We start from the raw sequence: 17,074 nt of genomic DNA, 5'->3' as shown, positions 1-17,074 counted from the left end.
TTTGTTTCAGTAACATGTCGACATGTTTCTTTTCCAAATTCCACACTTCTTTTCCATCAACGGCTCTTATGTTGATGATACCAATCTAGAATCCCATGTTATTTCTTCACATTCCTTAAAAACCTATATGGAAGTCTCCTCGCAGTTATCTAGGTTTGATTCTTAAATAAGCCATTTTTTGTTTCTTCTAATTATTCTGTCTGTTTGCAGTCTGTTAATACATTTGTGCCATTCCTTTTTCCTGTTTGTCATCTATTCGTTTATTGGTAATTGTAAAGCTATGCCTCTTCATTTCTGATGTTATGATTTTTTTTCTTTCTCCCACAATGTTCATGAGTGCACTTCTTTCAGATGTTTCAAAAGTGTAAACTAACTTGTTTTATTATGTACAAAAATGTACTTGTAACTTATCTTAATTACAATATCTAAATTCTTATTGTTCTGCTTAAACATCCAGAAATCTTGTTTGCTGAAGTGATTGTTCTTTTAATTCATTTTGTTGTTATTCCTTCTGAGTTAATCTGAGTTCCTAAGCATTTAAATTCATCAACTGGTTCCATTATTTTTCTATTTATTTTTAGCTTACACCTGTTTGGTTGCCTACCAGTTACAAGTTCCTTGTTGTTGTTGTTTTTTCTGTTGATATTCCCATCTTATATTTTTGACAGATTTTTTAGAAATAGAATACTCTTTTTGTAAGTTATCCTTCATGTCTGCTAATATTGCTGTACTATCTTTAAAACAGATCAGAATTACTGTATCATTATCAGTCGTTATTCCTTTTAATGTGTTATCTTTTAATTCTATTATGATTTTATCTCTTAGAATATTGAACATTTGTGGACTTCCACCGTGTACAACTAATTTCCTTCTTTATTTTGGTTTCCTTTATTTCATGATTGAAATACATTATTACATATTATTATCTTTGTAAATATCTCTGATAAGCTTTACTGTTTTTTTTTTATAATGTACTTATGCTATTATGTTTAGGATATCTTTGTAATTTAATACTATCAAATGCTGTGAGAAAATTGAACTGGGAGTAAACAGATTAAATGTAGATGGAGAATATTCGTATTTTATGATTCACTAATGATATTATATTATTCTAATAGCAACAACAACAATTGAATTAGAATGCATGATTATAGAATGAAATGAAGTAAATCTAGAGATGGGCAAATCAAAAATAATGTATAGTGGAAACAGTAGAAAGAAAACAAATAGAAATAAATCAAAAACAGGTTGAAAAACAGGTTAATCAAGTGAGTTCATATAAATATCAAATGCAAATCGTCATAAGTGAACATAAATTTCAAGGGTAGTGAATGTCCAGCCTGTGGGCCGTATAAGGCCTGCGAAATCATTTGGTCTGGCCCTGCCAAGGCAACTGTAGGCAGGACTCAAAATTCAATAAATCTAGGAGCTTTTTTCATAGCAACATAAATTTATATTAAATGAATCATAATAATGACTTAAATTTTGAGGGACAAGCAAGGAACTTTCATTACGGGATAGACAAGACACATATGAGTACATGATGGGACAGACATATGCTTCTCATTGGCTGCCACAGCAGCCGACGAGAAGACCTCGAGAGTCGATGGTACGAACGTTAGATATGTTTCAAATCCAAGATGCAGGATTAGAACAGCAATCAAAGCAAAATAATCTCATCACTGATGACACATACGCTGGTTAGTTATTAAAATTAAGTGGCATCCTACAAATGGTGACCAGAAAGAAAAGAAAAGTTGATGCAGAGTGTCGATCTTTCCAAGAGAAATGGACAAATGATTATTTTTTGTTGAGGTCAAAGGCAAACCTGTGTGCCTAGTTTGTGGCAATGCGTTAGCAGTAATGAAAAAAAGCCAATCTGGAGCTTCATTACCGTTCAAAGCATGCTAAACTCAATGAATTGGGAGGCCAAATGCATCTGGATAAAATCAATTCTCTTCAGCAGAGTTTGGAATCACAACAAGCTGCTTTCAGTAGGCCTCATTGTGACAGAGACAACGTTATTCAGACAAGTTATGTAGTGAGCGAGCTAATCATAAAGAAGCTGAGGCCTCATGTAGAGGGAGAATTTGTGAAAGAGTGCATGGTGGCTGCTGCAGAGTTGTTAGCACCAGACAAAGTAAAATTGTTTCAGAGTGTTAGTTTGTCTTGGAGAACCATCTCAGATCGGATTACTGACTTAGCACAAGATATTGAAAAAACATTGAAGGATTCTGCAGGAGATTTCCAATTTTTCTCTCTGGCTTGTGACGAGACAACGGACATAACAAATACTGCTCAACTGTCTGTTTTCGTTCATGGGATAACTGCAGAATTTAACACGTGAGAGGAACTGCTGTCACTGGAAGCCATGCATGGCACTACTACAATAGGTGAGGACTTGTTTGAGAGACTTGTTTTATCAAACTTGAGCTAACATTTGAAAAGTTAAGTGGCCTCACTACAGATGGAGTTCTAGCCATGGTTGGCTCGCAAAAAGAGTTAATTACATTTGTCAAGAAAGAACTGAATCGTCTCAGTCTTGATCCAAGTGATTTAATTATATGCCACTGCATCATACACCAAGAAAGTCTCTGTGCACAGTCATTGCAGTTTAACAATGTGATATCAACAGCAGTGCCATGCATAAATTTTGTCAAAAGCAGAGGGTTTAACAGCCGCCAATTTAAGGAGTTACTGAATGATCTCGAGTGTGAGTACGGTGATCTTGTTTATCACTGTGAAGTGCGGTGGCTGAATCATGGGAACGTGCTCATGAGGTTTTATGAACTGCGGGATGAAGTCAAGCAGTTCATGGAGATGAAGGTGGAAAACCTGTCAGGGAACTCAATGATAGCAAGTGGCTGTGTGATCTGGCATTCATGGTGGATATTACCAAGTACCTTTCAGAGCTGAATCAAGCTGCAGGGCCCCAACCAGCTTCTCAGCTCCTTACTTTCAAATGTGAAATCATTTGAAGCTAAATTAAGGCTGTGGAAAGTGCAACTCGAAAGGAATAACACGGTGCATTTCCCCACTCTGGAAGGACGAAAGCCTTCTATGACACTTGAATATGCTGGTGAATGTGTGAAACTAATTGAGGCATTTAATGAAAGATTCAAGGACATGAAAAGTAAACAAATGGAATTGATCAACTTTGCTACGCCGTTCTGTCTGGAACCAACTGATATGCCTGATAACCTACAACATGAAATCATTCAGTTGCAAAGCGATAATGAGCTGAAAGCTAGGTACACCAACCTCCCACTGCTTGAGTTCTATAAACATTACATAAGCAATGATGAATTTCCCACTTTGGGGAGACATGCATTGAAATATGCATCTGTGTTCGGAACAACTTACTGCTGTGAGCAGTTCTTTTCAAAACTTACCATCGCAAAGAGTCGACTGCACTCCAGACTGACTGACGCAAACCCTAGAAAAGCAGTTGCAAGTAGCAACATCATCAATACCAGCTAACATCACATGCCTCACCAAAGAGAAGCAGTTCCAGCCATCACATTAGAGGTGAGTTAATTAAATGTTTGACCAAATATAGCAGGCTAATTTTTAAGTTGATAATTTTGTATGCCAATGAATGAGGTTATAAATATCCAAATGGCCCTTGGCAGAAAAAAGGTTCCCCACTCCCTGATAAATTTGATAATGAAATATCACTTAGATAACTACATTCTCCAGTAAGATATATTTAAAAGAATATCAGTCTATGTAAAAAAGAAAGATTTACAACCATTCTAAATTCTGGTACATCAGTGAAACTAAGGGCTTTACTATAAGATGCTCAGAGAGAAAGACCATTTCGGAAATAACACAGTTAAGTAAAAAGAATAATAAAGTGGATAAGTAAACAAACAAATGTAATGGGTAATGCAACAATAATACAAGGCAGTAAATGGTATTGGACCGGACATATGATGGGAATGTCTGACAACAGGTGGAGAGAGGAACAATAGAATAGATACCCAGAACTAGACTTAAAGACCATGCAAGCCAGCTGTGATATAGGATAAGGGCTTAGAGATGCACAAGATCACATAAAATGGAAGAAACATGGAGAGGAATTCATCCAGCAGTGGATGGAAGAATGCTGATGATAAGAAGGAAAGTACTTGAAAACTGGAGTGTTGTTATTATAATAATAATTATTATTAACATCTAACCTCCATGGTGTCAGACTCAACATAGGAAGTACACACTATCACACACAAAGTTCATCCAACCGTGCCTTAAACTGATTCATTGTGTCTACATTCACAACACACTCAGGCAATGCATTCCACTCACCAACCCTGCTCCATGTAAAAAATCTGCTCACACCCTCCTTATACAATTTCCAGTGATGGCCTCTTGTTCTACCCCCATCTCCCATTCTCTGAAAAATCTCTTCCATGTCAAGCTGATAACAATCCCTGACTAACTTATATGTCTCAATCATATCATCTTCCCCTCCTATTCACAAGGCTTTGCAGTTTACATTCTCTTAATCTATCCTCATACTCCACATTCCAAAGACCACTGACCACTTTTGTGAATCTTCTCTTGAACCCTTTCTAATATATCCTCATCACCATGAAAATCCAGTGACCAAATCTGTGCACAATAATCTATACAAGGCCTTATGCAGTAGTATCATAACCTTTTTATTTCTGCGTGTCAGGGTCCTCTGCATCATTGCCATTATCCGATGTGATGTCTTCACAACTTGTGCAATGTGGCCCCTGCATTTCAGGTCCTTGTCCACTACCTTTCCTAGATCTCTCAACTCCTCTATCTTTAAAGTTTCCTCATCAAATGTGTACTTTTTATCCCATCATTGCTTATCAAATTTCAAAACCTTACACTTTGAAACATTGAACTGACAGTTCCACTTCCCTACCCATTTATGCAATCTATTCAAGTCCTCCTGCAAAGGCCATAACATCTGCTTGACTCTGCATTGCTCTCCCCAGTTTTGCATCATCTGCAAACAGCTACACTTCACCAGTTAAACCCATCTCCCAGTATCATTAATACACAAATTTGAACAACATTGGTCCTAAAACTGACCCCTATGGCATATCGCCAGTGACCTTCCTCTTTCAGGATACTGCACCCCCATATACAACTTTTTGATACCTATCTGACAGCCAGTCACCAATCCAACACTCAGAAGTCTGTTATCCAATCCCATCCATTTCAATTTATTTAACAGCTTATTGCAGGGTGGTCTATCAAACGTTTTTGCAAAATCTAAGCATAAAACTGTATATGCATCTATCTTGCCCAAGACATTTGTCATCTTGTTGTAGTACATAAGTAAATTAGTAAAACATTATCTCCCTTTAACAAACCCATGCTGACAACTACACAGAATACTGCTCTTATCAGCCCATCTCTGTGTCCCTTACCAATTTCTCTATTACCTTCACCACAACTTCAGATATACAGATTGGCCTTTTTTTGTAACCTAATAGATAATAATAATAATAAGATTCTAGCTTTGATGTAGTCAAGTTTTTTTTTCCCACCACAGGTCAGGTCAATAATTGTAGTAACGGTTGGTCAGTAACTTTAGCAAACCATGTAGATTGTAGTGCAGCTTGTTTCTGTATATATTGTGTATGCTCCAGAGGATGACCTTGATATGAAGGTCGAAACGTCGAGTGTTGATTTTGATTTATATTAAAGTAAAGTTTTACTCTAGAGCTGTGTAGAGCCTGTGTAGCTCAGTGGAGGTGGCATTTGCACACCACGCCGCTTGACCGCATGAAGGAAGACTTTGTTTCGAATCTAGTCATTGACTAGAGGAAATTTCCTAAGCCTTTTTTTCGACCGGTTCCCGAGTTAGTCGATCTCCAGCACGGACAAGCAGGTTTTTTTCTCCTGGAAACTCAGGTTTTTCGTCCCATAAACTCAAGAAAATCAACCGTAGAACCCACATTATTTCAAAAACATTAAATATATTGTGTTAGGGTTAGGGACCACGAGATGGAGCACTTGTTGAGCCGTCTCTCTTCACTGCGTGCTGCTTAATTAGTGATAGCCTTGGGCCAGCTATCTCTGATTGGCTGCCAGTGGAGATTGAACTGCCCACTCAGTCTCCAAAAGTTAGATAGGGCTAAAAGACCTCACCTACTCCCTATATGGGAATAAAAAGGCATTAGCTGATTTTTTTTTTTTTTTTTACTGTATAACAAGGTAGTTGTCTCCATAATTTTTCAAAATGTAAGGCAGTTATGTCAAAACTGATTAATAAATCTTCATCGTTGAGTGTGATGTTTCTAATTTTGTTTATGAAGTATCGTGTATTTTTTATGTAGGAGGGAGAATGACCTGCCAACTCCTCGAGTGTGGGCACTAGTTTCTTGGCTAAGTGATAATTAGGGCTGTCAATTCCTTCAACTATTGGTCATAGTGGTGCATTTGTTTTGTGTATTTTTGGTAAGCAATAAATTTCTGGGAGTGTGGGCATAATGCAGTATTAGTTTTTCGGTTGTTTCCACTGGCCATGTAATCACCAATTTGATTAATTCATTTCTTAATGTTACATAAAGTAATTATTCTAACACGTGTTTGTGTCTCCATAAATTCTTCACTATGAATGCTGACCACCCTCTGACCTTAAAAGAAAGGATTGATTATTACCATTATTCATCTTGTACTGCTTCCAAAGTGCTTCTTCTTCCAGATTTCATGTTTAATCCCCTCTTTCATCCATTTTACACCCACCTCATTCAGCCTTTTGACCTTCGGAATACATTCACACATTGATGCTGTTTTATATATTTCTTTGTCAGTTCCCAAGCAACATTTATTTCCTTACTGCTCAACTCCTCATTCCATGCTACATCTCCAAGCTATCTCCTAAGCTTGTCATAATCACCAGCCTTGTACTTCCATATATATCCTTACCTCACAGAAGTATGCATATGACTAGTCACAACCTGTGTAATCACTGCATGATCACTTTCACCAACTGGAGGAAAGTGCAAAACTCCACTCACAATTACATCCTTTTATGAGATGATTGTATCCAAAACTCTCTATCCTCATGTGTCCTCCTTTACATGTTGCCTGAGATAGTTGTCTCTCATCAAAAAATTCAGTTTCCTTATTTGTAAATTATATCTCTTTATTTCAATCTATACTGCCATAATTAAAATCACCCATAATACTCACCTTTCCTTTGTTCACTAACCCAAGTTGTTTATACATTTTTCATCACCACCCTCTGGCCTATAGTAACATCCAACTAAATATCTCTTCCTGTCAACCTCCACTTCTCTCTCTCTCTCTCTCTCTCTCTCTCTCTCACTCACACACACACACACACACACACACACACACACACACACACACACACACACACACACACACACACACACACACACAGTCTCATAACCATTGCTACTATTTTCCTCTCTCATATCTATCCCTTATGTCGACATAATTCCACTGCTATCATCAGCAGCACTCCCCCCCCTTTTTTTTTGTCCTTTCTATCCTTGAAAAAAACACTGTACCCTTCGATTTCTATTCCCATTAGGATATCATCTTCATTCAGCCATGTTTCACTTATTCCAATGATTTTGGGGCAAATAAACTCAATGAGTGAAACCATCTCTTATTTCTGATACTCCTGGCATTTGTAAATAAACACAGCAGTTCACTTTCAGTCTGTAACTATCCTACATGTTGGTTGCGATTTTCCCATGCCTGCCTTTGCCGAATCACCTTTATCACTGCATACCACATATGTCTACTCAGTCTCAACTACCCTACTCCCATCCCAATCTATTCCATTACTATGCTGATCATCCCCATACATACATTCACTACTACTTCCAACATCCACTCTCCCTATGCCATGCCTTCCTCTCCTCCTGTTTCCCTGTTCCTCTTGCATTCCCATTCTCTCTTCATCTTTCACACTACTACTGTTTCCATTGCCACGCACTTTTGTCTCTTTAGTACCACTATCCTGTTCTTTCACTTCATTTCTTACTTCTGATCTCTTGACTTGCATCACACACACACACTGCACTTCCATTTAGCAACAGTTTCTCCAGTTCACTCACTCCAAAGCCATTCAAATGCAATCCATCACATCTATATAATTCCATTCTTCACTCAAATACATGCCATACATCCACAAACTGCACTCCCTTCTTCTCACACAATTTAACTAGCATACCGTTCATGATTCTATCTCTGTCCCAACTCATCATTGTCATACCTTGGCAACACACTGACCAGGGGCGCGCCAGTAGTGTCCGGCACCTGTGTGCAAAACTTTAGTTGGCACCCCTATACCCAGTAGCATGGCAGTAATGTCTGGTGCCTGTGTGCAAAACTTTAGTTGGTGCTCCTATTCCCCCCCCCTCCAATAAAAAAAATCGCCTTAAAAATTTTAAGTATTTCCTCCTCTTTGGCGCCTTTACTATCCTGGTGCCTGTGTGCATTGCACACATTGCACATATGGCTGGCGCGCCCCTGACACTGACAGCCTTTCTCACTATACTGTTATCTTTCACTCCCCTCAATAACCTCCTGATATTCACCCTTACATTCACCTGTGTTCACTTAACTCATTTGTCCCCACACCCACCACTAATTCACTTGCTCATTTCCTCCTCTTCTCCAAAGCATGAGTTATGTTCTGTTGATTTTTTTATTAGCTGTTATTGAAAATATTGCATATATACATAATCTTCCAGAACTAAAACATTGTAGCTCATCATTTAATATCAGAAATATGTTTATGGTTTCTTGGATAAGATTTATACAACTTTTTAAGATTGTTGATAACAGAATAATTCTTGTATAATTATTTATAATTATGTCCGGATTGTTCTGTTGTCAGTTTTTTATCTTCTTTTTTAAAAATTGGCACTGTAATATTTTTTCATCATTCATCTGGTACTTGTTGTTTAGAAAACACTTCTTTAATAGTCCATTTAACTGAAATTATTATCTGAGATCTGCAGGGAATCAAGGACTCGTCAAATGAAGCTATACATCGCCCAAACCAGCTACACTATCCACTTCAAAGGGCAAACTGCTCTGTTAGAAAAAATCTATCTCTGCCACTATCTTAATTGCAAATATTCCATGGATGCCCTATGTTTTCTTCTCATCTTCCATATAATGAAAAATTTCATTAGACAATATCTTATAACACAGGTTCAGAAGTTTATACATCTCTATCACATCACTCTTGTTAATCAGAAGCTTTAGTTTGTATACTTGCAATCATTATAATCTACATTCCATAACCCCATAATCTTTGTAACTTTTCTTTGTATCCTTTCCACAGAGTTTTTATTCCCTCTAAACTCACAGAGGCTAAATCTGCATACAGTAGTCTGGGTGCACTCTTATCAAGGCTTTGTAAAGCAGCAAAATCACTTCCTCACCCTGACATGTCAAGGTTCATTTCAACATCACAGTTATCTTATGAGTTGTATTTGCACTATGTGACCTTTGAACTTCATGATGCCAAGATCCCTAACCTCATCAATTACTTGTAGCATACCTCCCTGCTAATATAATATGCCATTGAAAATCTCATCACAACAAAGTGCATAACTTTACACTTATACAGTAGTCTGGGTGCATTTTATCAAGGCTTTGTAAAGCAGCAAAATCACTTCCTCACCCTGACATGTCAAGGTTTATTTCAACATCACAGTTATCCTATGAGTTGTATTTGCACTATGTGACCTTTGAACTTCATGATGCCAAGATCCCTAACCTCATCAATTACTTGTAGCATACCTCCCTGCTAATATAATATGCCATTGGAAATCTCATCACAACAAAGTGCATAACTTTACACTTATTAACATTAAACTAATTGCCATTATTGTTTACCCAAATTTCCAATGCTCAAAATTCAAATTATTCTGTGAGCTGGATATCAGTAGCATCCCTGATTACCCTGTCCATCTTTGCATCATCATCATCAGCAGCAGCAAAAACAGTTGGACATCTCCTGTGAGATCCTTACAAGTAAGTGTCATCCTGTAATCTAAAATGTACAGAGAAATATAATAAAGAGAAAGATTTAGGAAAGCAAAATGTAAAACCAACTAAACAAAAGTCATCAGAAGACTTTAGTAAGAACATACAAAATGAATATCTGGAAGGTGGCAAAATATTCTGGAGGCTATTGAAAAAGCTTAGAAATGGAGGAAAAAGTGCTGTAAAAGGAACCAGAGATGATAAAGGTGACATGAAAACTGAAGATAAAGATATTCTAGTTGTCTCTAGTAATTACTTTAAAAAGATTGCTAAATGAAACAAGCAAGCAACATAAGAAAACTCCCAACAGGAATGCAATTAGGAATACATATCCATATTTGAAGTAGAAAAAGCCATCAAAAACGTAAAATGTGGAAAGACAACTGGAGTAGATAAAATTTGACTAGACATTCTCAAATATACAAGTTTTACAGTGGCTGCACTGCATAGTTCAGAAGGCCTGGTCAGAGGGTTGAATTCTGGATGATTGTCGTAGAGCTCTCATAATGCCATATATATAAAGGGGAATAAAACCAAACATGAAAATTATAGAGGTATTTCCCTATTGATAAAATTTTCCTGGTAAGATTTATGGAAGTATATGGCTAAGAAGAATTGTGGAAGAGAAGCTTGGTGAATTGGCATAAAGATATCGCTATCAACACTCACAGTCATATGTGTTCTTTTCATGTGAACTTATGTACATCTTTCAGGTGGAATGTGGTATTAATGATGACTCAATCCCTTCCTGAACAAATATTCAGCAGGTAATTACCATTATTATTGGCTTTGCTCTTTATTATTATTATTATTACATGATACCTCCAGGGAGTCATCGAAGGAGGACACCTTTTCTACATCTCTCTGTCTCCACCACTCAATCCACCAACTACAACTAACTTCAACCTCACCATGTATCACCCACCACCACTAGTATTTCCACAGACAATCAAACATCCATGCCCATGGTGGGATTTGAACCTGCAACCTTTTGGCTAGAGAGCAGGTTGGCCGAGCAGAGCTGCTTGGCCAACCAGGCTGGCTTTCTCAAAGTTTTTCCAATATATTTATATACGTCTACTATTCATTTCTTATTTTGCTGTTTGATTCTCCAACTAGGGCCAACTTTTTCTTTTTCTGGTTGTTCTGTCTTCTTTGATGATTTGAAAAATTCCTCCGCTTTTTTCCATAGTACAACCTGTTGAGACTACATGCAATATTATAATAAAATTATTATATTATTATAGAACTTATAGAACTGAACAATAAATCTTATTGTTCAGTTCCCCATCTAGGTGTCTGCTTCACTTGAATTTACCTGCCATTGAAGAAAATTATCTTTGTGATTAGTATTGCTTACTATAGCTACTCTTTCCTTTTCCTGATCATTGTTCCCTGAATATAATATCTTGTCATTATTTAGAAGAATCTCACCCCTCTTTTTGTCTTCCTTTTTTGGATAACACTAATTATATCAAGATGGTACTTCTTTAATTCTTCTGCCTGCTCCACTTCTTTTCCTTTGATATTTCTTATATTAACAGGTTGAAGGTTTTCAGTTTTTTGTAGTATTTCTAAATTGGTATCACCTTTGAAGTTTTCAAGCAGATTTATTTTTACTTTATCCTTGTATAGTAAGAAAAATATTCTTCCCAAAAATGTCTGGTCAGTTTCTAGTTTATATATTCACATAATGTATTTCTTTGTTTTTTAATTACTCTCCTTATTTGCTTTTGCAAAATCATGTTACAACTGTTTTGACTAGTTATTACATAATTCATTCTGTTTTAATTTGTAGATTTTGTTACCAGTTTAATTTGTTTTATATCTGTTATACAGATAACTTCATATGTTTATTAGATTTGTGCTGCAAATGTGCTTCATTTGCAGCACATCCCACTATTTTTTTTTTTGTTTTGACTTTCTCTGAGTAGTGAAATGTCCAACTCTTCCTATTGTTTTTAATGAAATTGTTTTTATTAAACTATTCATTTTATTCTTTGTTGATATATTGTTTTACTTCTTTCATTTTCCAATAGTTCAATATTGAACTTTTTTCTTTTTTTTTTTTTTCATTATGGATTTCCAGTTTTCTAGTAATGCTTGGATCACTTCATATATTAGCTAATGTTAGGGTTCAGATAACAGTAAAATATCATATTACGTAAATAACTGGTAGATCTTGTAAAGTAGTAGTTATTATTTTTAATAAAAATCAAAATTTCTGTGCAGTTTTTTTTTTTTTTTTTTTTTTCCAGAGCCATAAATACTTTCATTTAAATCCGCTCATTCATCCTCTAGTTGGTTCATGTAAGTTAAAAGTGAACATACAGAAATTAGAAAACTAATACATACTGATTTAAGTTAAGGGATATTATATCCCATATTGTTTCTTAGCTGAATAAGAAACTCAAAGAGTTTCATGCCGAATATAGAAACTATATAAAGTTCGGCGATTCCAAGCGTAAGCAAATACCTGGATAGTGCAGCAACTGACCCTTGAAGGTAGTGCAAGCTGAGGCAACTCATTTAAAAGGGGGAGCAAGCTCCGATCACTATTCTTGATATTTACCCATAATGTGAACTTAACTCCTAGGAGCTGTATTATTGTTCAACATTATGAGAGAAGGTCACTACCCAGACCGGTTTCGACCTTTTTTGAGGTCTCATCGATGAGTAGGTAGACCATGCTAATACCAAGTTTGTAGCGAACAGAACTTACATCCCTTTAATGAGAATTGCCAAGAGGTGTCCTATTAAAGTATTAATTATAATGAAGAGCCAAAGGCTTCAATTCGGCAACATGAACTTATTTAAGTTAAGGGATATTATATCCCATATTGTTTCTTAGCTGAATAAGAAACTCAAAGAGTTTCATGCCGAATATAGAAACTATATAAAGTTCGGCGATTCCAAGCGTAAGCAAATAGCTGAATAGTGCAGCAACTGACCCTTGAAGGTAGTGCAAGCTGCACCACCTTTTACATAAGTTGCCTCAGCTTGCACTACCTTCAAGGGTCAGTTGCTGCACTATCCAGGTATTTGCTTACGCTTGGAATCGCCAAACTTTATATAGTTTCTATATTCGGCATGAAACTCTTTGGGTTTCTTATTCGGCTAAGAAACAATATGGGATATAATATCCTTTAACTTAAAAAAAGTTCATGTCGCCGAATTGAAGCCTTTGGCTCTTTATTATAATTAATGCATACTGTTTTCTCTTGTGAATGCACCTAAAAAATGTGCATACCTCTTTAGTTTTTTTCCCCTCACAATAAATATTTTCAAGACAATCAAAAATACAATATATATATATATATATATAAGGATACCAAGTAATTTTATAAACTTGTTTTTTTTTACTTCTTCTCCCAAGTAAGCAAAACAGTTAAGTTTGCACCTGAACGTAGTTCAAGTCTAAAGGTATTGCAACACTAGGGCAACTCATTGTAAAGGTGGGTAAAGCTCTGATCACTATTCTTAGTATTTCCCATAATATAAAACACATTTCACTAAGACATGTATACTGCACCCAGACTGGTTTCAACCTTTTTTAAGGTCTCCTCGGTGAGTAGCTAGACCCTGAAATACCACAGTTTTTAGTAATACAGAACCTTATCAACTCTACCTATAAAGTTGCTACAAGGTGATTTTACTTTGAATAAGAAATTCTGGATGAGATAAAGATGTGAAAAGTTTTTTACTTTGGGGATAATATATATTAAGGATACCAAGTAATTTTATAAACTTGTTTTTTTTTTACTTCTCCCAAGTAAGCAAAACAGTTAAGTTTGCACCTGAACATAGTTCAAGTCTAAAGGTAGTGCAACACCAGGGCAACTCATTGTAAAGGCGGGTAAAGCTCTGATCACTATTCTTAGTATTTACCATAATATAAAACACATCTCACTAAGACATGTATACTGTTATACATTATGAAGGGGGAGGCACTACCCAGATCAGTTTCAACCTTTTTGAGGTCTCCTCAGTGAGTAGCTAGACCCTGAAATACCATGGTTTTTAGTAATAATAATAATAATAATAATATATATATATGCCAGTCTGGTTGGTTAGCATATCCGCTCTCCAGCCAAGAGGCTGTGGGTTCAAATCCTGCATAGGCATGGATGTTTGTGATTGTCCTCTCCCTTCTGCCTTTTAAATAAAACTGGGATAATACCATATTTTTTTATATTTTTGTTGGTCAACAACAACAAAATACCATGTGGTTTATTGTTAAAATAATTAGTTTGTATAGTATGTGCACAACATATAATTGCAGTTTTTTTAATTATTATTATTTTGAAAATATGGTATATTTATGTGTGTATGTATCTGATTAATGCATTTTTTTCTATATTTGCAGTGATGACAACTGGGAAAAAAACAGAGAAAATGTGTGATGTGTACATTACTAGTTTTATGAATCAAAACTTAAGTTGAAAGAAATTTTGTTCATTTTTAGTCATTATTCAAGTAGTATTTCCTTCTAGATTTGTTTCTGTAAAATGTATTATCTGTTTGTTCTAAGAAGGACAACTTTTCTAAATGTTTCATTTATGTTGAAGATACAGAATTGATGTCTGTCAAAAGAATTACAAATAGTCTGTGGATTACAGTAATATAATATTAACACTGAAAAATTTTTAGTGTTAAAATGTGTTAAAATTCTTTTAACACAGTAAACTAACATTAATATGTAAAAATATTGAAAGCTGTTTAATTAATTATTTATTTATTATTTAATTAATTAATTAGCCAGTGTTTAATATCTCTTCTTATGAAGTTTTATTTCTGTTGCTTGCCATTATTTGTCAATTTTATCTTCACATTCTCTGCATATTAAGTTTGTTAGTATTTAATCTTATGTGTATAGTTATTATAATTTAATAAATTATCACAACATAGCATGATAGGTAAATGTAGTAAGTGCTTTATTACTAATATTTTTATGTCCAGTTGCTGAGTTATTCTTAAAGTTATAGCAATGATAGTGTGATCAGCAAGTGAATCATTAGCTAGCAGTTTAAGTAAGCCTTAAAAAAAAATAATAATAAATTCATATATTGTCCAGAGAACTGAGTATTATCAAAGGTAAGGGGAAATGACATGAGATCTGTCTTGCAAGCAATAAGACATAACTGCATTTTGTCAGAAATGAGCTCCAGAAGGTTGTTCTTGTCCTAGTAAAGATAGGAATGGAGATCAGAGTTTAGGATACTGGCTATAATCTGTTGACTCGCCTTTTTGTACTAATTCTTATCTCCATTCCTATCTTCACTAGGACAAGAATAACCTTCGGTTATAATCTGTTGACTGGCCTTTTTGTACTAATAAGAATTAGTACGAAAAGGCCAGTCAACAGATTATAGCCAGTGTCTTAAACTCTGATCTCCATTCCTATCTGTACTAGGACAAGAACAACCTTCTGGAGCTCATCTCTGACAAAATGCAGTTATGTCTTATTGCTTGCAAGACAGATCTCATGTCATTTCCCCTTACCTTTGATAATACTCAGTTCTCTGAACAATATATGAATTTATTATTTTTTTTAGGCTTACTTGAACTGCTAGCTTTTCCTGGAGCATACACAAATCCATAACCTTAGCCTTTAAAAAAATACATAAATAAAATAAAAAAAACTTGGAGTTCATTTCTGCTCAGTAAATTCACCTAACCTTGGAATATCGCTGTTACATTTGGGATGATGCATCAGAAACCTTACTAAAAGGGCTTGGCAAGCAATCCATTTACTACGTTCAGCTCTCTTACTATAGCAAAATGCATAGAGTATTAAAACCTCCTTCCACAGGATGAAATCCTCAATAAAGTGATATATACAACTCCACTGTGTCCTCTGCATCAATCACTCTACTCCCATCTTCTTCTGTGGCTAGCAGGAGGATGTCATTCTTTCAAAATCATTCCTCCTTTGCCTCCTCCTGCTGCCACATAATGAAAGAATTCCTTTGGATTTTCCTTGGATCTATGGACCAATTTCTTCTCATATTCAAGTTTTGCCTTCCTTACAATACTAGTCATTCTCCTGGCCTGAGTCTTCTTGCATCTTGCTCTCTATCCCTCTCCTTATGTCTCTTCCACAATTTTTTTTTTGCATGTAGTTCCTGTTTGATATCATTCATAATCCACTTTAAATCAAATTGTGTTCTCTTTTTTCACTGGAGGTATACAGCTTGCCATTTCTGATATCATCAGTGCATGTGAACTCACATGCACTGATGATATGTAGCCAATCAAATTCCTCTATCCAAGGAACTATCCCATATTGATTTCTAAGATTATTATAATCACCTGCCTTATAATTCCACAAATTCCTTTTTCCTTGATACTCCTGAATGTCTATTCATCCTCCCAATCAAAACCACACAGTCACTCTCTCCAAACAGGGCTGGGGGTACCACCTCAGTAATCAGATCCTCTAATGCAATTTGCCAAATCCAAAACTCTTGAACTTCATATTCCTTCTATTACATATTGCCTAAGTCATTTGTCTCTCAAGAATTCCAGAAATTCCATTCCCTTACTACCACATGCAGTTTCCTCTTCCCAGTTTATACTGCTGTAGTGAAAATCTGTTTCTATACCTATCATAAAATCTCCCATAATGATCACTCGCCAAGCTCCACTACCTAAACATCTGCTCTTCACCCTCTATGCTCCCTGGCTTATAGCAACATCTAGTAAATATCCTGTTTTTTCCACCTCCACTTCACACCATATGTTCTTAAAACCATTAGTGTGACTATCCTCTACTATGAGAGGACACAACTTATCATTCATTTGCTCTGACTATCCTGCTGAAAAATGCTACATCTATTCATGTCAGTATCTACCATCAGTCATGTCTTATTGATTGCAATAATCTTTGAACAGGTTGCTGATGCTATCAGCACCATCTATTCATATCCTTTATTCTAGATACTCCTGCCATTGGTATAAAGAAACATTAATGTATTATCAGTGCTTCTATACCTATCATTATTCCTCCAGACTCCACCAGATTCTGCATTACACTATATGTTCTGCCTTC

General features: G+C 35.8%; 1 protein-coding gene across 2 annotated transcripts in view; it reads left to right on the top strand.

Annotated features, from left to right (window-relative positions):
- The window catches only part of LOC150098844 (proteasome subunit beta type-4-like), a 177,729-nt gene extending 162,839 nt beyond the window's left edge, over positions 1 to 14,890 (top strand). For both annotated transcript variants that reach the window (XM_090405573.1, XM_090405570.1), the window contains one exon: positions 14,390 to 14,890. In XM_090405573.1, the coding sequence (XP_090261699.1) occupies positions 14,390 to 14,426 (37 nt within the window). In that variant the 3' untranslated portion in view covers positions 14,427 to 14,890. The remainder of the gene's footprint in view (positions 1 to 14,389) is intronic.
- Positions 14,891 to 17,074: the final 2,184 nt, after the last annotated feature.

This window comes from Typopeltis vanoorti, chromosome 15 (assembly GCF_054136105.1).
Source record: "Typopeltis vanoorti isolate ZY-2024b chromosome 15, IOZ_Tvanoo_1.0, whole genome shotgun sequence".
Taxonomy (NCBI): domain Eukaryota; kingdom Metazoa; phylum Arthropoda; class Arachnida; order Uropygi; family Thelyphonidae; genus Typopeltis; species Typopeltis vanoorti.
The sequence above is the reverse complement of the archived record's forward strand: the minus strand, read 5'-3'. Positions and strand labels throughout refer to the sequence as shown.